General features: G+C 35.9%; 1 protein-coding gene across 13 annotated transcripts in view; it reads left to right on the top strand.

The window, feature by feature from the left end:
- Positions 1-25105, top strand: part of SGCG (sarcoglycan gamma) — a 149725-nt gene that overhangs the window by 83992 nt on the left and 40628 nt on the right. For all 13 annotated transcript variants that reach the window (XM_074816023.1, XM_074816021.1, XM_074816015.1 and 10 more), the window contains 2 exons: positions 10968-11069; positions 15174-15261. In XM_074816023.1, the coding sequence (XP_074672124.1) occupies positions 10968-11069; positions 15174-15261 (190 nt within the window). The remainder of the gene's footprint in view (positions 1-10967; positions 11070-15173; positions 15262-25105) is intronic.

Genomic DNA, 25105 nt, shown 5'->3' with positions numbered 1-25105 from the left:
TGTCCTTGAGGTTTGCACAGACACAAGCAAGCTTTGAGACAGTCATTAGACATTTCAGTCTCTCATATCCTCCCATCCATTTTAAACCTTACTGGGGTTTGAGTCACTCACAAGAGGAAAGTCAAGCCCTAATACTAAGCCTTAGAACAGCCTGTGGATCACCTTATCATGACAGGAATGAACTTGGTATATGGAAGGCCAAGCACACAATGTCCAGTCCATCAGTGCCTATTCTAAGCATGGTTCTTCCTAAGAACATGAAAACTGTTTAGCTTCCTCTCGTGCCTGCACTTCAGCTGGACATAAAGACATAGGCAATGAGAATTGGAAAGGTCTCTGCACAGTTAGGACAGAGTGTGGTCTTTACTTCCAGTTTCTCTTTTATGCACTGGAATAAATAGGACAATTGCTACAGTTAGACAAAAAAATACAGGGTTTTCCAAATGTTATTCACAGGTATTTCCTTCTTTTGGCTTACTTGTAATTACTGAGTGCTCTACCCGTATCCCAGAAACTTTTAGCACAGACATACCACTCTGCTAATCTTCTTGGACTCCCGTGGGCAATTAATAATGAATATAGACAAAGTATTAAAAATTATTTTTCAAAGTTTTCTATAAGGCAATATCAATTTATTTATATTTAATTCTGTAAGAAAATGTTGAAAAGCTAATTATATATAATCTTACTATATGTACACATTAGTTGGCTGATAGTGATACTAGTCTAGATCTATATTACATGTATTTTGAAAGAAATTAGCTGATTATATAATCAAATACTTGTGTAAACAACTATTTAAGTGCTTGGTAAATTCAGGCACTCCAGTGAAATGCAGGGAATTACTTCAGGAAATATGAAAAATACGAAAACTAGGAATGTGATGAATTAAGAAAGCAAAATTTTAACTGAAAATCTAGTAACACTTTTTGACAGTGAGACTTACTAGGCTGTGTAATAGCATGCCTTATTAAATTGGAGATGCCCAAACATTTGGAACATTTAAAACCAGACTAGACAGCAATAAAAATGTACGGTAAGGAACCCTCATTCACAGCAAGAGTTCTCCTTCACTGCAAAGACATACACTAGTGAACTTGTACAGCCTTTCCATGCTTTTTATTATTAACAGCATATGCTCTGTGGAATTAGTGGCCATTTTGAGAATGTTACCTTTTTTAATACTCAAATGAAATAAAATATTTATTTAATTATTCACAAATTCTCATCCTGATTTTCACTAAAGTATTTTCATGTCAGAACACCAATATTCCATAGTTTCTACTCTGAATAATCCTGAAGAGCTGTATTTTGCTATTTTTCCGTTAAGTTAAATATAATTGCCTGCAACCAGGCCACAGTCATTCCCATTGTCTCTATCAGACAGTGAATATTTAAATATTTTATGCAAAGAGTAATAGTTAAAAAGAAAGCTACTAAAATACAGCAGAAAAGCCGTTATCAAAGAAAGACTTCTCAGTAGTGTGATATATACTTACATATATATATATAAAAAATGTATTTTCCTAAGGCATTTGATTAATCTGAATTATGAATCAAATCATGTGTATGTAAAAGTGTGGAATAACACTTGTTTAAATGAAAAAAAAAAAGTTTGCTTTTGGAATAATTTATAATATTGATAAAGAGTTTTTAAAAATCTGAGTACAGTGAGATTATAGCATACATGCAAGTTTAAGAACTGTGGACAGATGAGCTCTTAAGGGCTTGACTGCAGCTTCTGATTCTGCTTTAAGTTGTATGGGAAAACTTAAATGAAGCTGCTCTTGGCAAACCCTCTGCCAGAGGAAACCAGATATCTGATCTCATGGTCTGATGTACCACCTACTTTTCTGAGCCCAGACACAATCAACAACATTCAACTGCACATTTTCCTGGGGTTTTGCATGTATTTTTGCTCCCAGGAGCAAGCAGAATTGTTCTAATGTAGGAAATAGGAATGATGAATGATAGAGCTGGTGAAATTTACAGTTTGTGTAGCTCAGGTGTGACCTGAAAAAGTTCTCTCTCCATGAAACTTACTCTGTTTTTTCTAGTGCTATCAGCTGACTTCATAGAAGACACTACGTCTCCCTAGAGACTTTTTATATATCTTGAGATCATCATTTACTCAACAATACTATTACAGAGATTCACATAATCAGTGAAAATTTACTGTAATATTTCTTAGAATAACATCAGAATGGTTGAGGTTGAGGACACTGAGGACAACAAATAACATATCCAAAATGTGGGACCCAGAGACTTCCCAGTGACTCGATCCACGTGCACACCCTGATTGTGCCTTACCTGCATGTGAGCACCAACCTTGATCTCAGGTGCCAACATGCTTACAGGAGTGATGCCTGCAGGCCCTCTCCTGCTCAAAATCCACTTTCCCAAAGGGGTGCTGACATGGGTGATGGGGAACACATTGTGGCATGCACCTGCTCTGCTATTTAGTACCCAGAGTAAGCCCAGCCTACTGAAATAACCACGAGATGGAGAAATTGAACAACTTGGGTTTAATTCCTATTTCTGTCCTCCATATACAAATAATTGCATATGAATTCGTGTGTGAAATCGAGCCATCTGATCAGAAACATTCATTGTGCAGAGTTCCTGAGCTGCTATTTTACCATGGGGGACTTGTAGAACATGTCACTTTTGAGACTGACACTAAAATGACCTAAACCTTCCAAGTTCTGGTACAAATCAGTGAGACAGAAAAGTATCCACTGTTCTCAAATGATGGCTCCCTAAGACATGCATTTGTTTAAATCATTTGTATGTCATGTTCCAGTTCAAATATTGCATGTCATGTTAGTACTTGCATGTAACAAATACCTTCTGTGTGTTTCTGCAATGTCTAGCACAACAAGGCCTCCATCCAGATTGGGACCTGTGAGCACAACGAGACTAGGAAAGGACAATAAGTATTGTCCTAAGCAGTCTCCCATTAAACAGATACATTTTCCAAATACACATTTCTGTATACATAAAGTTGTGGGGAAAATGTAATTGAATGAAGTGTAATAATAATTAAATAATATAGAATACAAATGTGACTGAATTAAAAGTTCCTGATTACCTCTGCTGGGAAATACATGAATTGCCCTAAAACTTTCTCCTTACTTTTTATGATGAAAAATTTATTTCATAAGCACAAAACAGTTTTGTTTTGTTTTTTGAAATTTTGTTTCATCTTTAACCAAATAAAAAATTTGAAAATTATGATCAGGTCCTAGCTATGGAGTAGGGCATGGATTAGAAATTGTAAAAAATTCTAAATGTAATCCAACAGGAATTGCAAAAAGCTCACATCCTTTCGAACTTTACATTTATTTTTTTTGTCACCGCTGTTATTTTTTAGTTATATTGTATAATTAATTTATAGAAATACATGTTAAGCTACCATTTTATTGATGCATAGAATATATTTGCTATTATTTTAAAGATGATATTTTTGTCAGTACTAGAGTAGAGCTTGCTGTGATGCATTGTAGGGAAAAATGAAAATATTTGTTTTCCATTTTGCTCAATAAAAGTTGCAAAAATGTACTTATTGGTAATGTTGAGAGGCATCATAATAGGTCATTATATTTTTATGTGTAAAATCTCTTTGTGCCATGAATAAAAAAGTGGTCATGATGGCATTTAGCAAAGGTAGCCAAAACTCTAATCTTAAACTTTATTTAATCAGAAATACTAAGATGAGGGGAAGACTGGGTAATTCAAAATGAGGTTGGGTTGTGTCCTGGTTTCAACTGGGATAGAGTTAATTTTCTTCCTAGTAGCTGGTATGGTGCTGTGTTCTGGGTTTAGGATGGGAATAATACTGATAACACACTGATGTTTCAGTTGTTGCTGAGTGGTGCTTACACTAAGTCAACGACTTTTCAGCTTCTCATGCTGCCCTGCCAGTGAGTAGGTTGGGGGTGCATGAGAAGCTGGGAGGGGACACAGCCAGGACAGCTGACCCGAACTGGCCGAAGGGATATTCCATACCATAGGATGTCATGCTCAGCTTATAAACTAGGGGAAAAGCTGGCCAGGGGGTACTGCGGCTCAGGAACAGGCTGGGCATCGGTTGGTGGTGAGCAATTTTTTTTTATTTGCATCACTTGTTTTTCTTGGTCTTCTTTTCTCTCTCTTTTTGTTATTTTCATTTTCATTACCATTTATTATTATTATCATTATTATTATTATTTCAATTGTTAAACTGTTATTATCTCAACCCAGAAGTTGAGATTCTCTCCCCTATCCCACCAGAGGCGAGTGAGCAATTGGCTGTGTGGGGCTCAGTTGTTGGCTGGGGTTAAACCACGACAGGCTGTTATTGGAGACGATCTGGTTTTAATTTCAATATACTGCAGTGGTTTCTATTTAATATGATAATATAATTTTAAAATAAATTTGCATGATAGCTGCAAGACAAAACATAAGGTAAAATATTTAATTCATTTATTTCACACAGAGCTGGAGCATCTTCAGCGGTGCTTTGTGAGGGATGCAACATCTCTTTGTCCTTTTTTCATCTCACAATTTTGTCATCTTGACTATTTAGACAGCAAATTCTGTCAGGGTGGAGATGCGTGTCACTGTGTGCTTGCACAAAGTGTAGAAGCACTGAGACCATAATATGAAATGTCCCCTAGTTCAAATGATAGGATTTACAATACTGAATCAATACATAGTCTCTGTAATCATATACACCATGCAAATATCCCTGATTCCTCAGAGGAATTCAAGAAATAAACATAATGCACTGTTGTTCTGAAGAAAATCCTTTTGACAACCTTTACAAATGAAAGGAAAAGATTTAATTCAATTTCTTTAGCTAAGCGGCATAATTACAAATGTTGATATAATAAAATGAATTAGGCAATTTATAAAAACTCAGTTCCTGAATAAATATATGTAGCAGTGGGAGTAGCAGTCTGTTTTTCTAATGTTGAGTAAATCGGTCACAGGAGATGTAATGCCAGATGTAATGGCATTTTTATTAGTCAAGTATTATCCAGCTTTGAAATGTCTGTGCAGTACGGAACCAGGGACAGAATTTGGTCCTTGCTAAACAAGAAAATTAAACTGGAACTGAATCTATTTTGAGAAGCTGTTTTTTCCTCTTCAGTAATACCTGTTGTAATTAATACCTTCCTTTACTTAAGAAGGTCTGTTATTCTAAATATCAGGACAAAGAGGACCTGAAAATATCTTGGAAGTGTTCATCTTAAATATCAATCCTGTTTTATGAAAGAAATCGTATCAAAACTAAGCAAATGTCAATGGTATGATGAATTTGCATCTTTCATAGCCATTTCCTTACAAAACTTTTGAGATCAAAGCAGCCACCTACTTTTCTAGATCATGGAATATTACCTACCCACTTTCTAGCCATATCTGCAAAGTGTGTTTTAGTCAGTATCCAGCCCTAAGCCAGGTGAGACTAACTTCTATACCAGGAGTGCTTGCTGTTGCTAAGAACTCTCATTTGACCAGTGTCTTTCACAGAAAAGGCTCCACTGTCACCTGAGGAGTTAGATAACCTTCTCTGTTTGAGCCCAGGAAATAAGAGTCCTTGCAACAGAAAATGAGACGAGGCATCAGTGATGTTGTTACACCAAGCACGTACTTAGCTCCAAAATAGATATTGTAAGTCAAACAGAGAGTTTCATCAGATTCATTACCAATCCTGTTTTGCTGATTGCTCTTTTAACAATCTCTACCCACAGCCCTATTATCTCAATGAAACAGTACACTCTTGTTTGCAAAGCAAGTTCTCTAAATAGTAATTGCTGCAAGAAGTACTGCAGTGAAAGCTGCATCTATAAAGCCATCGATTGAACTAGCTTTGGGGTACAGCAAATGATGTCTTGGTCTGAACTTGCCAAGGTCTTTCCCTTGACTGGCCTAGATGTAAGTAGGTGTAAGTATCCTAGAAGTAGGAAGAGGTGTTACCTGAATGGAAATTCTGCATCCTCTCTACTCTGAAGTTAATATATTATCAGTTCCAATCAGCAACTACAGCATGTGTGGACTTTCAGTATTTGGAAAGTTTGAATATTCAGGGAACAGATATTAAAAATCAAACATGCTGTTAACTCCTGAGACAGGAGCTACTTGGTTTGAATTGAGAGCATGTTAAAGCTAATGTTTGAATAAACTTAGAGATTTTATTGTTGTAACCATGCTAACATATGGGTATGCCTGTCTTTCCAGTATTGGACCTCTCCACAAAAGGGGAAGATACACAGCTTCCTGTGCAGCTGTTAGCTGATACACAGACCAGAAGTTTAATTTCTATTGTCTAGTAGAGTCTGAGGACTGCAATTGAGTCTAGTGATGAGAAGGTGCAGAAACAGTGATATGATATGAGTGGTTCATATCATATATAGTGAGCCCCCATGTGTATCAGTTTCTGTGTTGGTAGGAAAATGCAAGTTACAGTTATTGATTGAATTTAGAAATACTCATTTAGAAGTACTTATCATAAACTGAATGAATGTTCCTTATGCCTCATTCTCATTTCTAAGGGCCACGTGCCTACAGCAACGGACCTCTACAGTACTATATTGGCTTGGGAGATAAATCCCAAATATATCATCTGATGCTCCATAAACCATAGACAGCATGAGGCTCAGCTACCTGAGAGCAAGTCACTTGTGAGTGTAGAAGCCCTAGAGCTACATCTGCTTGTTTTCACTCCTAGTTGTCCCACAGCAGTATGCAATGTACGTCTCTTTCCATGTGACTTTCTTGGTCATGAGCCAGAGCAACAGGTCCCACTATAACAACAGGTGAAAGAGGGCAACTTCTTGCAGCCTGTTTTAACAAGACAGGCCTTTAGCACCAGCCATACCAATGCTGTTAAACTTGCTTTATCCAGTCATTTCTCCATTTTCCTCAACAGATATTCCTAGCCAGAAGAAAGTGGGCCATACATACCACCAGAGCCATCAGTATGGCTTTTGGAACTTTTTGGTCCTGATGAAGGACTCGGCCCTTCTACAGTCCTCTGAAAGAAACTTAAGGGCCTTTCCATGGCTTGTAGACATACTGCACTTCTCTACTGGCTTTATAGAAAATGAAACTGTATCCCCTTTTTTTCAGAGGAAAAAATATTTTACATTTGTTGTGTCTAAAGTCTAAGGGAATAATAACTCATCCAAGACGGTCCTCCCATCCAGATGCTCCATAGCACAATGGGTCTTACCTAGCATTCTTGTAGCACTGGCTACTCATTTCAGGTGGTTTGGAGTATCTCTATGTAGGCAATTCACTGAATAGCTGTCAAATAACCTTTAAACTGTGATTGCTGCAAAGAGCCTTTTGTTGAGCTTTTATGAGGCTTGAACCCACTCAGAGCTTGAATTTTTTGTGGAAGGCCTGTCTCTGTTTCTACGAGCACTAACTTCTTGGGGAGCATTTTCAAATGATGAAAAATGCTTCTACTGTGATTGAAAGACACCCTATTACTCCAATTAGAATATGCCTAGCAGTTTTTAAATGAAAACTGGTCACACCTTTGTGAATACTAATGCTAAATTGCATCATTGGTGTATAAGGATTTGGCAGCTGCCAGCAGTTTCCACACCAGTCAACTCCTTGCAGCAATAGCAAAATCTGCTTAGTGTCTACAGAGATAACATTTCAACCTCCTCTTCTATACAGCTGCCTTGCTGAGGGCTTTGAGTAATTAGAAAACATGAGTCTCAGGACTACATGCACAAGAATGTATTACAGCTCAGGGCCAGCACACTCAAGAAGTGACAGTCACCAGCATCAGGATAACAAGAATCCAGATTTGCCATACATCTGCTATGTTTAATGAAGCACTTTTTTTTTTTTCCTAATCAATAGCTTATTGTATAACTGCATCAAAGTCCACATCTAACTGATATTTGGACCCTTTCCTCAAGTCAATAGAAATATCTTTATTCAATGATTTGAATAGGAACAGAATCAAATCCTTGAAACTGAAAGCATCAAGGTTGTTCATCACTGAGGAAATCACAATACTCAGTAAATAAAAACTGGCTTCTCCTAAATGGTAATGTAAGAAGCGGAGTGGGTTTTGAGAGAATATTGCATGTAACTATTATGCTCTTCCTTTTTATGGAATTTACCATTGCATCTCAGGGCACTAGGGTGGTTGTTTATCCTAACTCTCTCTCTTTTATATTCCATGTAACGTCATTTTCCCAGTTATAAAAGGGGAATAATAGAATTTTCTCATCTCGTAGTACTGCATAACTCAGTACTTCTACAATCTTGAGATGCTCAAATATCATGGTACTAAAGAAATAATAATTGTTTACAATCACAGAGGTAATAGAAGTGAAGATTATTATATGAAATGCACATTTTTGTTGTTCTTATGCATGTTACAGAGTTTATCTGTTAGTCACCACAGATAATCATTTATGTAGGTAGCCCAAGTCTAAATTTCCATGGTTTTGCACTTCCTGAGTGCTCAGTGACAGTCGATAATGAGGCTCTTATTCAAATATGTGAGAATGTGAGCTTTGTGTCAATGATTAAATGAAATATCTGATGAAGAAAATAGGACATACTTGAGGACATATTTATACAAAGTAATCCTGAGTGATATAACTGGATCTACTGAAAAATAAGAACTTACAGATAAGTTAAAGTGCTCAGTTTTGTCACATGGCATATTATTCTTAATGTCAAAGACATTCCTTTGTCTATATAGCATTTTCAGAATAATCATTGCTGAAAACTCTGAATCCATTAGAAAGAGTGTGCTGAGTAAATTGCATAATCTTCTTTTTCAACATCAATTATCGTTTTTTTGTCTCTGCTAAAAATTTCTTCCTGGCAAAGCCAAAGGCATGATAGAGATTGCCACCAAGGAGTTTGTTAATTTTCCCCGATCTGCTTCAGAGCAAGAATTAATTGCTACTCTTCCTCTGCCTTCTTAAATTTCAGATTTTTCAATGACATTTTTTTAATACTTACTCTATAATATACTGGTTTTTTAGTTCTTTACATTCCAGAAAAATATGCAAACTGTGTTTAAACCTGATGGTTAATATAATCTACTTTCACCTGATGGGAAAAGTCATGAGATCAGAGCAAATAATGAGACCCTAAATTTAGTTAATTAAGTGAGAGCCATTTGTTAGTAGTATTTCTTTAGAATATCCTGATATTTCATGTGATCTTTTTCAAAAGTGTTTGTCTTAAAACCGATTTGGTTTTATGGTGTTGAAGTGATCTCTGTTTTGTGTTACAAGTTAGAAAAAGCTGTCCGTAGTCTTCACTAGATAAACATATTTCTAAATCACTCAGAGCTAGCTCGGAATTATGATTATGAAAGCCATAGGGGGCTCATCAGAGGTATTATTTTAGTTTTGCCTCATGAGATGTATCAGTATATACTAGGCACCTTTCAAAAGCTTTGCAATGGTCTAGAATTTAGAAATTGTATCTACTTCCACTGAGAAAAGTCAGCACATTATATATTTTAAAGCAGTAAAATATTTGACACTGAATAACAGATTCCATAAATAGCTATTCTAAAAGCCTCTTTCCTGAAATAAATCCTTGCTGAGGAGGAATTGCAACTATACTCTCCAGTGTAGTGAACTGCTGACATGAACATTTCTTACCTTATTTCTTACATGAACATTTCTTACCTTATGGAATTTAAGCAAAGCTTGTTTCTTTCTTTGTCTCTCAAGCCTGTTAAAAGAAAATAGCTACAGTTTTTCATTGAAGGCTGGTTAAACATTTTATTTAGCATTATATATATATATAAATATATATAGTCTCATTGATCAGAACATACCATATTTGAAAATGAAGTCTCTTAAAGTTATAACTTTTATCAGTGGTAGGCATAATTCAATAGATAAACAGGTTATTGATGTGTTACCAGTGACCTAATGATACAAGATACATATATCTCTTATTCTCTGCTTACATGAAGAACAGCCTGAAAAATATTTGGAGTAGGAATACTTTTTGGATTTATTGTTTTTTATTTAACCCTCCCTTATAGTTTATTTAGCCACTCCTTATAGTTTAAGGCAGTTGACCTGAAATATTTTCACTTGTGGCCAAGTTTTATTTCCCTTTTTATGGCGGGGTGGGGGTGGGGTGGGGGGGGGAATGAATCCTTTACAAATTAGCTAAATACCTGTGAAATACCTTGCGGCTGAGGCATGCACATTCTCAGATGTATTTACTGAAGTGATCAATCACTCATTTTTCACATTATCAATTCTATGATAATGATGAATGAAAGAAGAATGAAATAAGATAAGGGCTGGAAAGCACAACTGGGCAAAATTTGGGAGGGAGCGATAAAGAGAGAATGAGGAAGGTACAAAAACTGACAACCAGATAATAGAGACAAAGGAGGGTGATAGTGAGAGATAGAGCCTTGACCTACCATTAGAGGAGGAAAAAAAATAAGTCAAGGAATGAAAAATTAATTAAAAAAGAAGTAATTACTGAAAGTGGAAGTAAATAAAAATTCCTGTTTGTCTCTTCAGTAGGCTTAGAAGTATTGCTTTCATTGTAAAATACATTATTAATAGAATAAATCTTGAAATGTTAGCCTAAGGTTTGTTTTATGTGAGTACTCACTTGTAGAAGTTTATTGTTCGTGACATTTTTAGAAAGCAAGTACAAAGGCTATTTCAACACAGCCAATACAAACGTACTTTTTTTTAAGTTAATGGCTGTAATACTGTCATTTTTCCTCAAAAAAAAAAAAAATTTCAAACTCCTAGTAACTCTTTCTAGAATGCTACAATTTCTTAAAGAAAAATACTCCAGAAGAAATTCTCAAAATTTTAAGTGTATTAGTATGGGTATCTTTATCAATAGACTGGAGGCAGACAGCTCTGGAAAATCTCAGTTTATGAAAAGAACAAAAAAATAAATTCAGCAACAATAATAACATGTGTATAATTCTTGCATCTTCTCCTCAGACTGGAATGGGGCATCTACGTGTTACAAAAGAAGGCCTTCGTCTGGAAGGGGAATCGGAATTCTTATTCCCTCTTTATGCCAAAGAAATCCATTCTCGTGTGGTAAGTAGATAATCTTTGAATAACGCTGAAATAAAATTAATGCACTTATGAACAATTGAATTTAGACAAAATCTAAGCATCTGTCATGGAAAAATATATATATATGGGTGCATGTGTGTGTATATACATATATCTTTCCATGTTTTACAAGCATGATCATTAGGGCAATGTTCTGATCCTATGGCAGAAATAACATTTTTCTCTTTGGCATGTGATAAGAAGCAGCCCAAAAAGGAGTTATAAAGGTCACTGTATATAAGTAATGCTAAAATTTTAAGAGTGTGTAGAAAGTTTTTCATTACTTTTACAAAGATAATTTTTTAATGCAGGCTTCCCTGTGAGACTGCTTGTTTTGTTTACTCATATGTTACAGAATAGTTTCAATATCTCTAAAATCAGTGGATCCTTTTGGAAATGTTATGATTTCTCTATTAAGTTCAAGTTTTGTCACTTCTAGGACAATGATACTAAGTATATGATATCTCTATAGATTTATGCATGTAAAATCTACAAGACTAAATGGAAAGATTTAGGATTTAGTCTTGTTTACATAGAAAATTTTGTTATTATTGAGGTAAAAAAAGAGTAACGTACTTGGTCAAAGAAAGTATCAAGCAGATTAACTTTAAAATGGCACTGAGAATCGGTATGGTATGAAAGTTTTCTACTGAAGTGCTGGGTTTAGAGGAAGTAAGAGAAAATCTGAATTGGTTTTTAATTATTCAGGCAAACTCTGAAACTTATTCCAATGAGATTTTTGTAGGGTGGTACCTGTTGCTGGCCAACAAATTGCATATTTTTCAGAACTATTGTCTGTAATCCAAGCTCTCACAAAATAAAGCCATGTTTTATGAACATTGTCATCAACCCATTTCATCAGACAAAGTACTATTCAGTGAGAGTAAAAGCAGAATATGACACTTTCATTACTTCAAACATGTAATCATCCTCACCAAAAAGGAATAGCCAGCTCTGAGACTTTTCTGAACCTAGGGGAAAAGTGTTTGTATCTCTATAGCAAGAAAAATTGTAAATAAATTTATCAGAATGAGGTTAAAATGCTTGATTACTGAAACTTAAGCAATGCCAACATATTTTACATCTGTTAAGCCTTTATTTTTCTCTCTTTCTGCAACAAGTATTTCTAGTAGCAGGAACGGCTCTTACTTAAATGAAATTCCATTACTAAATCTATATTTCCATTTTGTTTCTTATGCTGTATGCTTTTCTGCCGCATAGGCAGTGGGAAAACTATTCACGTGCTTAAATGAATTTCCCTTGAGGTTGTTTGTCCAGTAAGACCAACATAGCTAATATCGAAGAACTCCCTCTGCCCCAAAAAATTGTTATGCAATGTTAAGCTACCATTTGTGCTCTTTTAATATTCTTTCCAGTTCTTAATACATTTACTACAATATAGGAAGAGGTGTGGCAGCATCTAACATAAATGTAGCTGTCTAATGACCCATCATGATCATTAGTAGCATGTATTAATTAGAGCCTTGAGGCTACTGCATGTCTCTGCCCCCTATGAACTGATAATTCATCAGAGGTTTTTTTGTTTATTTGTTTGCTTGCTTTTTAAAATATTTGAACTCTCTAGAGGCTTAATTGCCTGTAGCTTGATCTCCTGAGTGCCGTCTATATATTTATTCTGATAAAGTTGCTTATTTGTTATGATTTCTTTTTCTGAGTTTGTCTGTTAGAGAATTGGGCCACTCACAGCTATCATCCCTTGCCTTAATAATTTTCTTCTTGCAGTCTCCTAACAGCTTTTCTCACCTAATGAGGTCTCCAAAGCGCTAAGAAAATATGTAGCAGAAAATCTACTTGTGCATCATCTCTGGAGCCTATTACAAGTTTATGCCTTCATGAGTCCAACAAGGAGTTGTGGGCAACACCATTGCATCTTAGTTAATACATATTCATGGAAAGATAAAAGATGAGCATTTATAAATATGTTACTAGACTTTAATTAGTCAACAACACATGTGTAGAAACTGCAGGTCTAGTTTATTCACACTTAGATTTGATATTACAAATTGCTACCTTATTTTTTTAAATCAACCAGCAGCAAATAAGTGTAATAAAGATGCCCAGATTTGTGGGTCATTTAGCACATGTACTTAAATGATCTCTGTTGACCTTCCTTTTCCACTTCATACCAACTTGTTACCATTAATGTTTGTTCTAATACACTGCTTACTTTTTTCCTAAGACTTTTCATTAATTTTGTTAATTCTGTTAACTTTCGCTTTTTCCTGATATAATTTACAAAATGAGATTCATTTATTTTGTAAGATACCCTTTTTGTTTTAAAAAGCATAAGTTGGACTCCAAACTGTATATTGCTTCTACCACTGTTGTTAGATAAGTGTTTTCAGTGAAATTCTTCACATAAAATGTTCAAAATTCTCAGGTTATCTCATACTCTAAGCATTAAGTTACAGTGGGAACATGACTTGGGAGTGATTTTCAGGGGTTAGCCTTTCAAGGTGCTGCATAGTCGCTCTGGGGCCCCCAACATAAGAAGGAGATGGACCTGCTCAAATGGGTCTAGAGGAAGCCACAAAGATGATCAGGGGGCTGGAGCACCTCTCCTGTGAGGACAGGCTGAGAGAGTTGGGGTTGTTCAGCCTGGAGAAGAGAAGGTCCCAGGGAGACCTTATAGCGGCCTTCCAGTACTTAAAGGGGGCCTACAGGAAAGATGAGTAGGGACTCTTATCAGGGAGTGTAGTGACAGGACAAGAGGTAGTGGTTTTAAACTGAAAGAGGATAGATTCAGATTAGATATAAGGAAGAAATTCTTTCCTGTGAGGGTGGTGAGATACTGGAACAGGACCCCTCTCCTGCATGAACTGGTTTCATTACTGTCTGTATATGTAATCTGATGGGGCGCAGTGGACAGTTAGGCCTTTCAACACAGTTACTCATCTGCTCCTCAAGACAAGAAAAGTTTGGGGAGGCTCCAACGGACCTGAAGTACAGTGAGATTGAGTGGAAGGTCTGGGAATAAGTAATGGAAATGGTACCTTATCTGTAAGGAGTTCAACAAGCACAACACCAAGCCATGAGTTAACACAAGGTGATGTTTTGGTTTTGGTGAAGTAATTCCACACTGACTGCAGTCTAAGAATGACATGAAATTTTGAATTGCTTAGCAGAGCTAGTCTGGCTTGTGGTGAGGTGTGGTAGAGATGAATAAAGATACCAATTACACCTGCTTGGCATGCCCTGGCTTCCGTAAGTAGCCAGGGTAGGCATGAGGCTCTTGATTGCTCTGCAAGTGTGCCAGCTGTGATGCAGCCTGCGAGGAGAGTTAAGTCAAAAATGAGTGCCATTTGTTTGTGACCTTCAGATGTGATTTTGTATTCTGGGACACCAGATGCGGATCAACAGAGAGTGTATTAGGCTCAAATCATGGTGCAGGGATATGGACAAGCAGGTGATGCTGTTCAGTCTGCTGATATACTTATGTCATCCTTCTGAGTGGTGGACAGGGAGATGTTTTAATTTAGACTGACACTCTAATCTGTACTGTACTCTAATATTAAAGTCAGCTTTGAGCTAGTCAACCTGCCACTTTCTCCATCACCCGCTGTCAGAGTTTCTTGACAGGAGAGTCGGTGCCAGAATCAAGCCAAAGCATACAGGCTGCATGGACCATTGAGGAAGCAGAATGTATATGCATGTTTCTCACCAAGTTAATATGACAGTATAAATTCACAAAGTGGGGTACTCACACCTCAATTAAATGGTTATCTTCTGTGAGTCTCAATTATGTAGTGAAATATAATAAATCTAGAACTTAAGTGTTTTTTTCCAAAAGACAAAATGTTAGCAACCATGTTCATTGGGCCAGTAACACAGCTTTTGTTCACTTGAAGTATTCTCTGTAAATTTTTTTCTTATTTTAAATCTGATATAGTTGAAGTAATTAAAAATATCTGCCCAGATTATTTGATTACATCTGTGGATGCTTTTGTAGCTGCAAAGCTCTTTCAGTGACTGAGTTAATATAAACACTAGAATAAATTTTGAAAATTGTTAACAATTCTAATTATTCTGTTGAAACTACGTTTGTTTTTTTTCTCCATACTTCAGGACTCATCATTGCTTCTCCAGTCTACTCACAATGTGACTGTGAATGCTCGGAATTCAAATGGTGAAGTCACAGGCAGATTAAACGTGGGTAAGTCTAAGTGATTTTTTCCTTGTCCACTGTTTTGAAATCATTGTAATGAATATTTGCAAGGAGCTTCAAGGATATAAAGCACTAAACATGTGATTATTTTTTACTCTTATGGCCATATTTGAATAGTCCAGCTGCTGCTTAATAAGTACCAACAGTATATTTTCAGTTTCTCAGTTAAGCATTAATTCTGTAAATATTTGAAGCACTTTTTTATTGCAAAGTTATGCAAGAAAGGAAACAGCAGAAGTTGCTCTTTTTCTTGTGTAAATATCTATTGATAGTTGCAATATTTACAAATCATTTTTAAGACAATGCAACAGGAGAACATGTCTATGGAGGTGTTATGTTTCTCTTCATTTCCTAGTATTCCAGTGACTAATAGATTTAAGCAGCTGTCCTGAAAAAAAATGCCAATTCACAACACAGAAATGTACATGTTTTACTATATTTGGTAGCAGTAAGATACACTGGTTTACTGAGTGAAATCAATAGATCTAGACAGATGTAGGTGATAGATCTTGGCAGCAAGAATAAGCAGACCTTACTCTTTAAATCATATTTTTAAAGAAAGAATGGCAACAGTATGTGTCAGATACAACAGAATTTTTCTTAGTTTTGTTAATATTTTTCAAACTTTATTCGACTTTGGAGAAAAATGTAACAATTTAACTTGTTTCTTCTAAGATCCTCATGCAGCAAAGCATAAATTCCTACTTATTTAACTGTAAGACTAACCTGATATGCTTACGTAGTTCATTAGATTGGGACCCAGATGAGCACTGATGATCAACTTTTCCATGCTCATGAGACTGTGCAACTTCTGTGATAATTCCTGTTTGAAGAATTATTTTATCAATTCATTGAATGTTTTTCAAGCTTCACTGTTTTCAAATAAACTTCAAATAAAAAATATAATTTTAAACTTAGAAAGGAGCCTACTATTCCCTTAAAAAATTGTAATTATACAGTTAATCACAATTTGGCTTTTAAATGTTTTCAAATCTCTTTTTTTTTAATTCAAGATATTAACCAAGATCTGAATTATTCCTCTTAAGAAAATACCCCTAAATATTTATCTAAACATGATAGTAGCATTCATATCTCACTTTGATAGTGATTAAGGTTATGAAATTTATAGTTTCATATTATAAGTAAAGTTATTGTAAGTTTGCAGTAGTTAACTATACAGTCACCACATGACCAAAAATTAACATATCATATGGTCAAAATTTCTGTGACATGGCACATATGGTGTTGATTCTGTCTGCTCTCTGTTGTTTGTGGATGCCCATCATGGGACCAGATGTGTGTCTGCACTGTGGTCATGTGCCCATCCTGCCTGATGAGAAGTTGTCAGGAGGTCCTTTGGGAAGAGCAGACCACAGAGCAGATCATTGACCACCACACTAATTCTGAGAAACATACAGGTAAAATCATGTCAGACAGTAGCCCAAAGGCCTGATGAATTGTTAGGCGTGACCTAGAACTGCTAATAGGAGAGGTGTGCTATAAAGATGTTCATGAATATTTGGTCCTGTATTGAGTTTAGGCACTTGTCAGATAAATGACCCCATCATTAATAGGTGCTTTTACATGAAAGTGAAAAAAAGCTGCTCTGATTTCTGTTGAACTCAATTCTGTCATCATATTTTAATATACGCATGATGAACTTAAGGGACTGTGTCCCTGTGGAAATAAGGCAACTCCGTATTTGAAGCTGGAAACGTGACATAACTTTGGCAGGTGGAAGGTGCATTGCTTCTCAGACAATGTTTCTGCATGAACAATTAAGAAACTTTCCTGGGGAAAAAATGTCAGCTCTGAAAAGTGATATAGATTAATTGCTCACTTGGACTTTGGCACCTATAATGTAGCTGAGGTCCATAAATGAGCAGTCCAAGATATTCACCCATAGTGTATCTTTCCTGTTAACAAAGAGACTTTCAGTGCTGGAAGCAATGTAAAGGATATATTTTACTGAAAGGAAAGCTATTTTAGTTGTTGTGCCAGGCTTACCTTAGGAAAGCAAAGCCTGGCAAAAATAACAACAAATCTCAGACCAACTTTTCTTTTTTTTCCCCTTCCCAGTCACCACTTAGTCTTTTTCTGAGAGCGTTAAAAAGAGTAGCCCAGAAAATTACATGGAATGTGCTGCCTTAAATAAATAGAAAGTTAAAAATATCTGCTCTGTAGGGCTAGAGACACCTTGATTGAAGAAAACTTGTAAACTGAAGATGCGATAGACAGAGAAGGATCAATAGAAGCCCATGTCATAGAATATGGACTGTGGTTACAGGGGTGAGTTCTGCTGGATGGGACCTGCCTCATCAGTAGTGACTCATTTGTAACAAGTATCATCCACATTTAGTATTTTCCCTTCTAACTGGTAGTTTAATTCTGTTTCTCTACTTTTCATCACCTGGCTTATCTGGCTCTATTCCCAGTAGTGTGCAGTTCAGTGTTTTTTGTACCTTATGATCTCAAGCCTCTTTAACCTTTTCCTAAGGAAAAGCCAAATATTTACCGTTGTCCAGACAAAAAGTTGTCTGGCTGTGTGGAGAGGTTCTATTTGACTTAAGCAATATATGAGGAAACCAGTAGGAAGGAGCAGAGTGTAGACTGGAAGATGTGCATCTCAAACAGCAGTGGTCAAATATGGTCAAACCACAGTGACTGGGGTAAGTGACAGTCTATTAAAGTAAATGACCATCTATACATAGCTTGATACTTTTAGCCATTGTCCTTAGCCAGTCATAAAATGCATGCATGTAAGATGATGTTCCCTTATAAGAAGTGTGAAAAATAAGTGTGTGCCTGATTTACTTCATATGCACAAGCCTTTGCTAAAGAATTAATTCATTCCACAGTTGCCAGCATGCTGGAACTATGTCTCAATACTCCTTTCACCTTACAAATATGAGTAGGTGCCATTGTGAAGGAGCTGTATAGATAAGTTTGGGAACCTTCCAAAGATGACAATATGATGTAGTATCACTCATCATAACAAAAATATCTTTTAACTCATAGAAGGTTGTGATTCAAATGATCTGTTAATATATTTTAGTAAGTTACTAAGAGTGATTTAAATGCTGTCTTCAATAGAAATAACTCAGAAGAGGGATGTGAAACAGATCTTTACTTGAGGAATTTCATAGAAATGTGAGGATAACAGGCACATATGCAAGAATGGAAAAGGTTTCCCTCATGAATCACAGATATACTAAAATGACATCAAATTCAAGCAACTTCCACCATGAGCACTCTTGTTTTAAAGTTTCTACATGCTCTTTAGTTTACCTGCATGACATAGCTCTTGCAGGAGTTATCTGGACATTGTAGCTCTTTAAAACAGAAATTATGTAGATTTTGTTGTGTTGTGTTCCATAATTACACTGCTTTCAGAAGTCTCACTGAATGTGAATACATTTAACTGCTTGCTAGGAAAAGAATACTTTCCAAATAATTGGGATCATATCTGTGCTTTACTCTTTTTTGACTTCAGTATCCCTCTGGATGACAAAGATACACATTTTGTTTGAGATACTTTTAAAAATCATTTAAAACTCATATATGACCAAAGAAACTCATTAAAACCAAGTAAATTAAAAAAAATATCAAGCAAAAAAAGGAAATGGGACGTTTAGTTAAGGGATTGTGGGAATGTGATTGTTTTGGGAATATTTCTGGGAGAAATGGGACTTAAAAAAAGTATGTTGGCCAACAAACAGCAAGGAAGGAATATAAGTAAGGCACAGATGTGAGAAGGTACAGGATTGGGAGTCAGAGGGAATTAAGAAAGCTGTGGAGAGAGATGCTTATAGGCAAAGCAAGGATGTCTACAGAACAGGTGGTAACTATTTTCATTAGAATAGCTCCTGTCTTTAAAATCATTCAAATGTCATTATTACAGCTTGCTCATCAACCTTCAAAACTGAAATATCTAGAACTTTCTTTGATAACCAAAGAAAGTTGAAGAAAGCTGCTAACTGTTATCTCCAAGATTCCTATTCTCACTTCAAAGCCTTATTCAATTCTAGAACAAAAAAGAAATATAGCACCTTTGATTTATACTGAACCATAATAAAGCAACTCAGTGTAAAAAATTATCAAACTTTTTCAATAATGAATGATAACATATATATAAATGAAACATATAGACTATATAGTCAATTATCAGATACTTAATAACAACATTGGTATCAAACAGTAAATGATGCTTCACCTAAGTAAACATATGCTTACATATACAGCCTACCAGCAGATTAATATAATACAGTCAGATTTTGCAGTGGTGTTCCAGTGCAGAATATTAAGAAAGTGGATGAAAAGCATCATATTTCCATCTGTCTTTACTGAAAAGTAGGGACAGTTTTTTAAAATGTCTATTTTTCAAGGATCATGTAAGGAGTCTTCAACCTACAGAAGACCCTAAGTTCTGCTTGTAATATGTCTTTCAGGAGAAAAAAAAAAAAAAAACACCACAAAGGAAAGAGGCTTTCAAAGTCATGCAAGGTCTATGAGAACAGACTCCAGTACAGTGGACTGCTGGTCCTCCTCCTAGTTCAGTCATTTACAGCAAGGAACAGTAACCTCAGTAGCTTCAGGTCAGGGGTTCAGGTTAAAGTATTTAAAGCTAGAGGGAATTTATTTAGATAGCTGTGTTATGAAGCTGTTCTGCATTTTGAAATGTGAAATCAGCACCACTCAGATAACATGGGAATATGATAAAAGTCAGAATGGTTTATGCAGTCTGAAAACACAACTGCAGTCAAAATACTTTTCCTAAGGGAAAGCCAAATATTTTCCTGTCCATCACATTAATCGGAACAGCTGTTACAATGAGAGCATTTGTGCTATCTCACCCCTCTTTTTTCAAACAGGAACAACATTCTAAGGAAACAGCTGTCACTACCTAATGTATTGCTTCATTAGCATTAATTGCCTTCTATAAACTACTACTTTCCAATGTCAAATCACTTCTGGTTTTCTTATCAGCATTTTGATATTTCATTTTCAAGTGATGGTATTTTTTCATCAGAGACACAATAGGCAGAAAACAGTGTTAATGAAGCATGATGTATGTAAGAAGAGTTTGATGGTGTTTTTACAGGGAAAACCCTGAAGCCAGTTTCATAAACTTGACTTAATTAATGACATTGCAAAATAATTTAGCTTTTCCTTCTTTATTTTTCCCAGAAGGCTTTCATTAAAAACTCTATTTTTGTCCAAATAAGTTCTTTCTTATCTTTAAGATAAAAGCCAGAACATATTTCTTGAAGATCTTTGTACTGTGGGAAGATGATTATTTGCACAACTTTAATTGCTGTCCAGCTGGGTTATAAGGAAAGATACAACATAGGAGTAATTAATAGAAAGATAAATTGGAAAGTTCATTGAAGTATTTTTGAGGTGATTAAGGCTTCCTGTGATCAAGAACTTATAATATTTGTTCCAAGGGGATTAAAGTAGGGATTTTTACTTTCAGAAGTATAAAAATTTTAGTTACCAATGAATCTGATCATATCAAGACATACATGCTAGTTTTATTTAAAAGTAAAATTTAGTTGACTCAGATCAGGCAAAATTTAGAGAATGACAGGTGGCTGCTAAAATATCCTACAGACTTTTTAACTGACCCTCTTTTCTAATTTCCTGTTTTAATCCATGGCAGATGTGTTTCTGTTCTATATTAAATGCATAGGCTATTAGTCTTTTGTGAGACAATTGTGTATTTAAATAGCTATAATGTTGAAAAGAATTAAAACAAATAGCAGAAAAAAGTAAGTAGTAATCAATATACACTTAAATTAAAGCTAGCTGAGCATATCGTCATGAAAACTTATTTATGGAAAAAGTATTTAGTCATTATAGCTACAATTTAGTATTTAGACTCAAAAGTATCCTTTTCTGCAAAAAAATACCATTGGTATCTATGTACCATATATAGTAAAGTGCTTACCATAGCAAGATTTACACACCCTGTCACCAAATATGCTAACCTTTATGAAGAAATATGTGTTAATGTTCATGGTCAGCAATGCTAACTTAAGCCAGACTTTAAACATCCTCTAGAACTTAATCAGGTAGTTAAGTATATTGGCAACTTGCTTAAATATGCCAGCATCACAGTTAAGGGGAAATTTAACCTGACCAAGGGGATTTTACTCCTATGCTGTCACTTCTAACTGTGTCTAGAAGAGAAAAGCAATATGCATGTAAGTCTACAGATCTTAGCTCTGAAAAAAAGGCTAATGTTTCTGAAATTATTTTTTTATTTGGAAAAAGAACCAGATAGTGGATACCTGTCTCTCATCAGAGAGTAGTTACTGATCTGAGTATCCCCATTCTCTCTTTATTTCAGTGGGAGGAAGGAATTCAAATTAAGTGAAAAAAAAGGAATTTTATAACCTTCTTGACTTTCACAGTCTTCAGTAAATTTGCAATCCCAAACATATCTTGGTTCATATGGTATAGTAATCATTAACACAAGTCATTGGACGATAATTTGAATCTAATAGTTATTGCTAAAGGTGAGGACAGTTCCTGTACTTCCTTCCTTTAAAGTAATAAGAAGATTGAATTATTGGCATTGGTTAATGTTAGATGAATTTGTAAAGGTTAGCTTAAAACAGCTGAAATTTATTGTGACCATAATCTATTATAGAGTTTGGATAACTAAGTACATTTTAAATCCTAGTCATTTCAAGTGTAACAGTACTTTCTTCTTAAACCTAACAAGACTCCAGATGACAGTTAGTGGCCAAAAAAGGAGCTAGATCCCTATCTTTTTGCAGCATGTTTGCAGAGGACACCACCCATGCTGGTGGACTACTTGAACGTGTATCTGCAGCGTACCCTTGTGACAATGAGGTCTAGTAGCATACTGGGTTACATCATTCCATTCCTGGGAGACTTCATCTGGAATACTGTGTTAAGCCCTCTCCAGTATGACAGAGCTATGAGCAAACTGAGGAGACTCACACAGGGAACCGTTGAGATGATCAGGGAGTGGAAGCACATGAAGTATAAGAGGCTGAAGAAGTTGTGTTTGTTTAACCTGCAGAAAAGAATGCTTAAAGGAGGTTTCTAACTTCTGTCTGCTACCAGAAGGGCTAGAGACAAGATGAAGCTGGACTCTTCTCAGAGATGCATGGCAAAAGGACAAGAGGCAACAGTCATAGGTTGCAGTGAGGCAAATGCAGCTGGATAGAAGAGTAGGGAAGGAAGTATCACTGTTAGAATGGGTTGCCCAGGAAGGCTGTTGAATCCCCTTCCTCAGAGGTATTTAAATTCCACCTGCACAAGACCCTGAGCACCTTCCTCTAACTTCCAGCCAAGCTGACCCTGCTGTGAGTAGGAGGTAGGACTAGGTGACCTCTGATTTGCATTCTTCTGTGATTCCAGCTTGCCCAGTCTTCAGCTGATGCTCTGGAAGGGCTCACGTTGCTTACAGACCCCATGTCAGACTTTCTAGTCTAGTGTAGAAGTCCTATATACTCTAGGGCATCTAAAATGAGATAGAGGCCAGGCAGAGAATACCAAAGTACATATATGGCACTAGACAGCTATGTTGGCAACTGAGTCATACCCCACCTGTTTAATTGGTCCTCTCACATTGTCCTCTGCCCAGATCCAGTAGGCATGCATAGAATACTCTTGAAACGTAGTGCTAGAGTTGACCTTATGAAAATACACTCTTGGCTTTCTTTTTTAAATAAAAAATACTGGAGGAAGAAGAATTATTCACTAGACAGAAGACAGTGTGGTTAAAGTAGTCACTCACAGAGAGACTCCGATTTGCTGTCTCTCTGCATACAGGGTTTCAAATTATCATGCCTCATCTCCTGTAGTACTTGCCTTTTCACCTCACCTGTCTGAGGACTGTGTGTTTCACCTTTTTTCTGTTGAAATTATTCATGATGCAACAAATTCTGGATTCATTAAGCCTAAAAGTGACACCATAGCCTTTTTGTCAAGTCACTGTGTGGGAAACATGATCTCCTATTCCTGCCATGGTTTCTACATGCAATAATCCATTTTAGAGTGAAATATTTCATGGGGTTTTTTTTTAATATTTAAATATTTTAAAAGGATAATGCCTAGATGAATGAAGACATTTAGTTAGCTAAATCACTCTGAGAGGGGAAAGTAGTACCACCTAAATACCTAACACTAGGTTGGGTTACCAGTGTCTGCATGACCATTCAGAACCAATTTTTTAAATTTTAAAGATCTTTAGACTTACATTCAGCCATAGAGAACAACAAAGTATAAGAACTGATGACAGCAAGGCATACTTACTTCAATCTGAGAGGGCATAATTGTTGCATCCATTGCATAAAAGGAAAACAGAGAAAAAGAGGAAACAGGAGCAGCAAGTGTTCTATTAATGTATTAGAGATGTTTTCAAGGTGATGAGAGATGTATAATATGGACATAAAATGTATATATGCAAGGGGCTGCATATTCTCTGTAATAATGCGTTTGTTCTAATAAAAGACCAGTGAGTAGTTCCATACCATTCCGTATGAAAATCTGACTAATTTTATGCTTCTGAAAGTAATGGCTTTACATTTATTGGTATCATATTACTCATAGAACTAGAACTGGATCTGTAGGAGTATTACATTTTTAATACACTTTTAATGAGATCTTATTTTAAGTAAGGTGCTTTGATCTAATAAAAATTAACTAAAAAATGAAATTGCATAGCAATACCCCAAAGCACTCAGGATTTTGGCTTATATTCAACACTTCAGTGATTCTAGGTGGTAGGAGAAGAGTGAAACATATAGAGTAGGTGACAGCCATAGGTTATCAGAAATGATGAATAGCAGAAGGGAGTAAGGAAAGAAAAGATCTGAAATCAAATAACTTTAGCATTGGATAGCCTTTTCTTCTGAAAGATCTAAAGACACACTAGAAGTCCTTAGTCCTTGGCAGAATTAACTGGATTTGAAGAGTCTGCCTACATGTTACATCACCAGTTTCATTGACATTAAGCATTTGTGGGTATGTGTTTTACAGCAGGCCCTGTTTTTGATAGAAGATTCTTTGCTGTCTTGTTCTTCTACATTTGTATTGGCCTGGAATTCAAAGGCTGGGTAGCAGTAGAAGGGAATTTATTTAAATGCTTTTCGCCTGAAATAGACTCACTAAACAGGAGTCCTTCCTTCCCTGGAAAACCCCTAGGGGAATCAAGACTGAGGAGGAGAAACACAAAGGAAGACTATTTAGCAATGTGCTCCTTTGCAGGCAATAAGTCAATTGTTTTTGGAATAATTTTTCATCATTTAAAGTGTCATCCTCATTGTCAGGAGATGTGATGATCACATATGAGATCTATATCAGAACTGCATGTGTTAAAGGAGAAAGTGTAAAGAAACAGTGGGCAATTATTGGTCAGCCTGATTAGTAAGAATAGCTCATCGACCTGGGAATTCCTGTGACACCTCTGGCAGCAATGGGAAAACAGTTCAAATGTTCTGTATAACCTGCATTCAGTCATGTTACATTTTTAATTGTAGGATTTTCTCAACAACTATGATTATATAGTATTTGTTGACTTATATGTAGGTAATATACTAGGGTTGTAAACAAAATGCATTTAGGAATTAGGAGATTAAAGCTTCAGATGTTGAACTTGGCTGCTGCTTATGAGTTGAAAATTAATCTTACTGGGGTCACAATACAATAGTGTTATTGCAATATAGCTAGTGTATTATGAAATACAACTAAGAGAAGGTAATGGCTACTTTTGGTTACACAAATTTATTCCCATTTCTTTAAAAGCCTATTAACTGCTTTTTGAAATTTGTTCCACATATACTGTGATGTCTCA

This window comes from Strix aluco, chromosome 2, assembly GCF_031877795.1.
Source record: "Strix aluco isolate bStrAlu1 chromosome 2, bStrAlu1.hap1, whole genome shotgun sequence".
NCBI classification, from domain to species: Eukaryota; Metazoa; Chordata; class Aves; order Strigiformes; family Strigidae; genus Strix; species Strix aluco.
The sequence above is the reverse complement of the archived record's forward strand: the minus strand, read 5'-3'. Positions and strand labels throughout refer to the sequence as shown.